The 6,296-nt window shown below is 66.0% G+C and overlaps 1 protein-coding gene and 6 non-coding genes across 7 annotated transcripts; 3 read left to right on the plus strand and 4 right to left on the minus strand.

Annotated features, from left to right (window-relative positions):
- The first annotated feature begins 2,109 nt into the window (after window positions 1–2,109).
- On the plus strand, window positions 2,110–2,180 carry H696_03670. The gene has a single exon. It is a non-coding gene; the product is annotated as a tRNA-Gly (tRNA).
- A 5-nt stretch (window positions 2,181–2,185) lies between these two features.
- Window positions 2,186–2,257, plus strand: H696_03671. The gene has a single exon. It is a non-coding gene; the product is annotated as a tRNA-Thr (tRNA).
- A 190-nt stretch (window positions 2,258–2,447) lies between these two features.
- H696_03672 lies at window positions 2,448–2,520 on the minus strand. Its single transcript has one exon. It is a non-coding gene; the product is annotated as a tRNA-Phe (tRNA).
- Window positions 2,521–3,012: 492 nt separating this feature from the next.
- On the minus strand, window positions 3,013–3,086 carry H696_03673. Its single transcript has one exon. It is a non-coding gene; the product is annotated as a tRNA-Arg (tRNA).
- A 74-nt stretch (window positions 3,087–3,160) lies between these two features.
- On the minus strand, window positions 3,161–3,232 carry H696_03674. Its single transcript has one exon. It is a non-coding gene; the product is annotated as a tRNA-Asp (tRNA).
- A 782-nt stretch (window positions 3,233–4,014) lies between these two features.
- H696_03675 (hypothetical protein) lies at window positions 4,015–6,276 on the minus strand. The gene is made up of 3 exons (XM_009497540.1): window positions 5,919–6,276; window positions 5,090–5,800; window positions 4,015–4,957 (listed from the first exon to the last, which is right to left on the minus strand). The coding sequence occupies exons 1-3, from the start codon at window positions 6,216–6,218 to the stop codon at window positions 4,781–4,783; spliced, it is 1,188 nt and encodes a 395-aa protein (XP_009495815.1). The 5' UTR covers window positions 6,219–6,276; the 3' UTR covers window positions 4,015–4,780.
- H696_03676 lies at window positions 4,292–4,365 on the plus strand. Its single transcript has one exon. It is a non-coding gene; the product is annotated as a tRNA-Ile (tRNA).
- Window positions 6,277–6,296: the final 20 nt, after the last annotated feature.

Here is a 6,296-nt window from a genome sequence, read left to right on the forward strand (position 1 = left end):
GGGGAACCCAGGGTCACCGAGTGGCGCACTCTGCAAGCAGGATCAAGGGAAGCTGCCCCCTGAAGGGGCACACCCGACGGCGACGTTCAGGGGCGTCATGGTCTTTCGGTCGTGGATGGTGGTCCCCTCCCCCGCCCTCGCCCTCCAGCATGCCATGGCAGCATGATCTGTCGCCCGCTCAGGCGTCATGTGCCGGCGGCATGGACGCCCTCCAAGGGTGGGCTGCCTTCTCGAGGCCGTTGACCTGCTGCGAGGCCCGCATCTCTCCGGCCGACCACAGCCACAGCCGGGTCCTTCGGCCATGGGGATCTGCGATGGGCCGGGCCGGCACACTCAGATCGGGCACTGGAGCCGCTGCATGCGGTCACCGGGCTGTGCGCTTGCTCGTGAAATCATCCAAGGGTACTGCCACCCATCAACCCGGCCATGCATGGCCTCACTCGGGGCAGTGAGTCCACTGTCACCTGGCGGACGCCATCGATATCGAGCGCACGCCCGGGGCGAGGGGTTTGCCTGCCTGCGCCATCTTGGGACAAGGCCGCGCACTGGCTTTGGGAGGGCCCTTGTGAGCGTGTGCCTTTCAAACCCACGGGAGCATGTGCTCCCCGGATGCGAGTTCCCTGTGACGTGGCGGCTCGATGCTGCCGGACTCGGTCGCAGACGCGGGATCCGCCCCAGCACACGCCCCATTCCGGCGTGGCGGTCGACGCCCCGCCGCACGGAGCCGGGATTCACACGGGGGCGGGCCCTTCTTGATGGCCAGGGCACCGGGTTCGACCCTCGAGCAGGCCACGCCCCTGGGATGTGGCGATGGCCGGACAGCCTCCTCGGCATTCACACCCCGTCGACGTGGCTGCTGCCCTGCGGGTGCTTTGATGGGTGCCCGGCGCTGACGAAGTGGTTTTCGGCTCTCCGGGCAGGCATGCTCGGTTTGCCATGTGCCCCGTGCCGGCGGTGTTGGCCTCTCTTCGGCCATGCCCCGCTGACCACCGGCCTCTTTCCGGCAATACGCTCGGCACGGGTGGAGTGCCTCTCGCGCGCGAGGCCCCCGGCCGTGGGCTCAGTCCTCCAGCTCGAGACACCGCTGCCATGCTCGGGCCTCGGCCCTTCCGCCCGGCCAGCGGACGAGGACCCAACTCAGCCGGTTGCTTGGCACCGATCTCCGCGAGTCTCCAGGGGAGCGCCCGGGACCGGATGGCCTCGATGCCAAGGCGATGAGGCACCTGTCGGATGCCTTGGTGTGCTGCATGTGCCTCGAGGTGCGGCTCGCAGGGCTGGGCGAAAACGCACCGGTCGGCTGCCTGCCATGCAGGGTGTCGGCCCTCGAGGAAGACCAAAGGGCCCAAGGTAGCCCATTCTCTGGGGGTGGACTGTGTGGCTCCGGGGCCTTTCCCCTCTCGGGCCCTGATCATGGGCACCGAGTGGCAGATGTGGTACCCGGGTTGCGCCTGGCCACATGAGGCCTGGGTTGTTGGGCACCGGCCAAGCACCGCTGGCGGAGATCTTCCCGAACCCTTGAGCCGGCTCGAAGAGTGCGCCGCGGGGGGCCCCTGGGCCGAAATGTGGGGCCGGCTCCGGCGCACAGCAGCGCGTCTCCCCCTGCTCCGGCTCCGGCATGGTTCCAAAGGGGCCCCGGGGCCCGGGCGGGTGTTCATGCTCCTGCACCGCCCGCTGCCGCCGGAAGTGGGATGACAATCCGCCGGGGCAAGGGAGGTGGCCCCTTGAGGCGGCAAGTGCCGGTGGGGCTGGCGGTTCGGCGCCGCCCCGGCGCCCGGGCGGCCGACGCCGCGTCGAGCCTCGACCCGAAGGCGTCCCGGCGGTGTGGGTGTCGCTCGAGGGCGGCGCTTTCCCAGGGCCATTCATTCCCTTCCTTGGGGGATGGCCGCGGCGTCCTCCCCGGGAGGGGGCATCCAAGGTCAGGCCACCTCCCCGGAGGCAAGATCGCCCTCGAGGCACCTGGGTCGAGCGTCGGTTTGGTGGATCCCGGCCGGCTGTCCCACACCCACGCCCCGGCCTCAAGCCTGCCCGCTGGATAGCACGGTCGGCCAAAAAGCAAGCATCAAAACCCCGGAGAAAAAAGATAAGCCCAAGCGGCAGGCTGTTGCCCAAGCGTCGATGGTTTAGTGGTAGAATTGCCGCCTGCCACGCGGTAGACCCGGGTTCGATTCCCGGTCGACGCAGGCCCGCTCGTTTAGCTCAGTGGTAGAGCGCCAGTCTAGTAAACTGGAGGTCGGGTGTTCGATCCACCCAATGAGCACATTATTTTTGGCCGGGCGATCTTCCTGCCGGTCGGGACTTTTTGTTGAGGGGCATAATCCGGCACCTCCTATGGAGGGGATGCACGCTGGACTGACGCCCGCCGGTGGGGGGATGGAAAAAAAAAAACAAGCGGCGCCTGCTGCGCGCCCCCGCCCTCCAGGTAGGCCGAGGGGGACAAAAGAGATGTTTGCCTCGAACCAGGATTGAACTGGTGACCTTGTGATCTTCAGTCACACGCTCTCCCAACTGAGCTATCGAGGCTTGAGGGGCTGGGTCTCAGCCTTCCATTTATACTGTCTTGCTTGTGGGTGCTTGCCCCGTTCCGCCGCGAGCAACATGGCGCTTGCGGACGAAGTCCCCCCCCGGCATGTGCCAGCTTCAAAGATGCACAGGCAGCGGCCCCCCGATCGACCCTCAGCCCTGCCCAAAAGCCGCCCCACCATGGGCACGACTTCGACAGGATGTGACCCCGCCCCTCGCTCCCCAGCCCGGCCCCCTCCATGGGTGCTATGTTGTCGAGGCCCTGCCGAGCCTGGGAACTGGCCAGCGCCGAGGCGATGGGAAGCCTGACAAGCGTGCCCTCCCCCTCGGATGCCCGGCTTCAAAAGGGGGGACCCCGGATCGCTTCACCCCTCCCCCCCCCCCGGGAGACATGAGAGAGGGACTTCGCCACTCGCGCCGGCGAGGGCGCCGCCCCCTTGCATGAAAGTAGCAAAAAAGGCCTCGGGCGCCCCGCATTCAAAAAAACAGATGTGACCACGATGCGGCTCGAACACACAACCTCCTGATCCGTAGTCAGGTGCTCTATCCAATTGAGCTACGCGGCCATCTTCGATCAGGCACGGGCGATGTGGCGCTCTTATCGTGCACGCTTTGCCTCCTCACGCGCCCAAAAAGAATGCTCCCGATCCGGGAATTGAACCCGGGCCTCCCGCGTGACAGGCGGGGATTCTCACCACTATACTAATCGGGAATCCGATGACTACCCGTTGGGGTGGCGTGCTTTTTGTAACCTTCGCCGCCCAAATCCCAGAATTGGTCACGGGTTGTCACGTGACCATATCTGAGAAGTCGGATCCCCGGCTCTCCTCTCCTCTCGGGGAGAGCCGCGCCTCCGTGTACAGACCTTCGCCCCGCCCTGCCGCCTCCTCCCTCGGCGCCCAGGGAAGAGGGGCAAGGTGCTCCTTCTCCCATGCGCCTAACCCCTATATAAGGGACGGCATCCGCGCCCTCTTTCCCATGTACGGCTACCCTAGAAAGGATAGTCATTGCCTCCTTGGCCTGGCTTTCTCCCCCCCAGCCAGTAGTCTCTGATGTAAATACTTTTGCTTCCCCCAACAAGACCGCGCGCGCTTTATTGTCATCGCTTGCCTTCTTGTACCTCTCGAGACGAAATGCTTTCTTCCGAGGCGTGATCTCCATATCGGAGAACAAGCCTCGGTGAATCAGTCCGAGCGTTTCACTTTTGTTTCTTCTTCATCTGATCAACCAGCTTGCCTCTCGCCAGCATCCATGGTCATGCATCGGCGCATGACCAACTGGAGAGGCAATCACCATGCGCCACCGCCACTTCGATCGATCTAGAGAGAGAGAGAGAGGAGACGCCGTGCGGCCACGATCGGCCTCCCAGATCGCGAAGATACCCAGCTCACCTGTCCCCGTTGGTGACCATCTGGCTCTTTCTGCACGCGCAAACGGCCCACACATGGGGCGCCGCCATGCTTCGCGGCGGCCTCCCCATCGCGACAGCCGCCAGGAAGATGCTCAGAGTGGTCCTTGGGGTTTCGATTCTGCCCTTCTCCCCCGCAAGCCTGGCACACCCCTGTGCTTCCAAGACACGAGCCCCGGGGCTCCCCCTGTTGAAAGAGCCTCGTCCTGCCTGTCGCCCTGTCTTGCTCCCTCTTGCGGGGGCCTCCCGCCACGGAACGCGCCCGAAGGGGCCCCTCCAGCTCCGGTCTTCGGACCCAGGCGGTTGGCGGGGCGCCCAGGCGTGCGCATAAATACCTGGCGGGCCCATCTCCCCTCACAAGGAGGCCCCATAGCTCAGTTGGTTAGAGCGTCGTGCTAATAACGCGAAGGTCGTCAGTTCGATCCTGGCTGGGGCCAGCTTGCCTTTTTGGCATCCCATTCCGGCCGGAGCAGAGAACGTCAGAGCCGAGTCCCCCCCCCTGCTCGTGGGGCCGTGCTTTTTTTGCGCACGTCTCAGAGGGGGGACAAAGAGAGGGACAAAAAAAAAGACAGGGGCACTCCTCGGGCGGGGGCGACCATCAATCGCGCGAAGGCGGGTGGGGGTCACCATTTTCACCGCCAGCCACGAGGCCACAAGATGGACCCTCTGCACATCCCGCCCGACAAAGGGCCTTTATTGAACGGGCGGCGGACAAAAAGGAACCCCTGTGGCACTACTTTCGACACAGGCAGTCACCCTGAGGAAGAGACGGGGAAGCTGAGGGCATTGTTCGGCAAAGGGCGCCCAGCGCTGCCGCCACGGTGCGGCCGGCACACCGGCGGCCACCCGGGCCTACCCCCGGGCCGAGGCAGCAACCTGACGGCCGGCCTCGGGGCCGCCGAGATCCCGCGACAGCAAGATCGCCACCTGCGGCTGCAGCAGCCCACAGGTGAGGACCTCCCCACTTGGGCCTCGGAGGAGGCCGATTCGCAGCCACACGTGCCAGCCATCGATCCTGGTCGTGCGATGCTGCCGAAGTCGCGTGAGGGTGTCCGGTGTCAGAGACAATGCCGGGCCTGTGGCCGGCCTGTGGATGGCAAGGTTGGCCGGCACATGCCTGTGCTGGCAGAGAAGCCCACGGGCAGGCGGCCACGAACGCACCTCCAGCAGGGCCACCAGCCCGTCGGGAAAGCACCGCAAAAGAAGATCCCCCATGCACTCGGCCAGATCCGGCTCCGGGCCTGCGCCCTCGGCTGGGCGCATCGAAAAGGACACCCACACCCGGGCCACCGACGCCGGCGATCCCCGGATTCGGATGTGCACATTTTCCCCGAACCAGGGACCCGCAGCCACCCCATGCCGGAAGGCCTCGGGAAAGAGGAGGCCCTCCTCCGGGGTGTCCCAGGCCCCGGGCCCCGGGCTGTTCGTCGGACTGCGGGCAGGTGCATGGGTGTCGGCGCCGGCGCCAAGGCCAGCGAAGGGAACGGAAGAACCAGGCTCGCCGGTGCGTCTTAGCACAAAGCACCGGCCATTCGCCTCGAGAACAAGAGGAGGGTCCACGGCCACCGCCGCCGCCAACAGGGCCGCCGTTCGCGGCAGAGCAAAAACAACATGCGACAGGGGGGATGCCCCCCGGGGAGGAGGGCCAAAGTGCAAAGGGACCACCAGTGACAGCCCCTGCTGGCGGCCCAGCAGCCAGGCTCCGGTGGGAGTACACCCGGGCCGGGGGCCCTCGTCCAAATACATGCGCGCCGGCTGGCCGGCCAGCAGGCGCCCATGTGCCAGTGGGAAGTGCCCATCGCTGGCGATGCCCACACACTGGAAGAGCATGCAGCAGCCGGCCACCATGCCACAAGCCCGGGGGGAAGAGGACTGCGGGGGGGGGGGGGGGGGGTCAGCTCCGAGGGGAGGGCCAGGCTGGGAAGCGGAGGGCCAACACCCGAGCATGGCGCCCACTCTACGCGTGGGAGACCAGGGGGAAAGCACATACCGAGTGTGAGGCCGCCGGCATGATGGATATCGTGAAGTCCTGGGGCAGCGCCCGTCGCAGACGCTCAGATGCTGGCAGCATGCCCGGCGTGGCATTGCCACAAGAGACACACTCGGCCGTGGCCACGGGCCTGGGCACCACCCGGAAGAAGGCCGTCGCGACTACCGGCGGGGGAAGGCCCGCCGCGGTCAGCCTCATATCGGGCTCTCCTTCGCTGAAGGCCAAGTCCGGATCGTCGGGCAAAAGATCGCATGTCCTGGAAGTCAAGCGGCAGAAGGAGCAACAAGTGGGGCGAACCATCAGTCGCCGAGGCTGTTGGGCTTCTCCTTTTTGACAGGGAGACAGGGCTAAAACGGAGGAGAGGGAGGGAGAGGGAGG

The sequence above is a fragment of the Fonticula alba genome (genome assembly GCF_000388065.1).
Source record: "Fonticula alba strain ATCC 38817 unplaced genomic scaffold supercont2.6, whole genome shotgun sequence".
NCBI classification, from domain to species: Eukaryota; order Rotosphaerida; family Fonticulaceae; genus Fonticula; species Fonticula alba.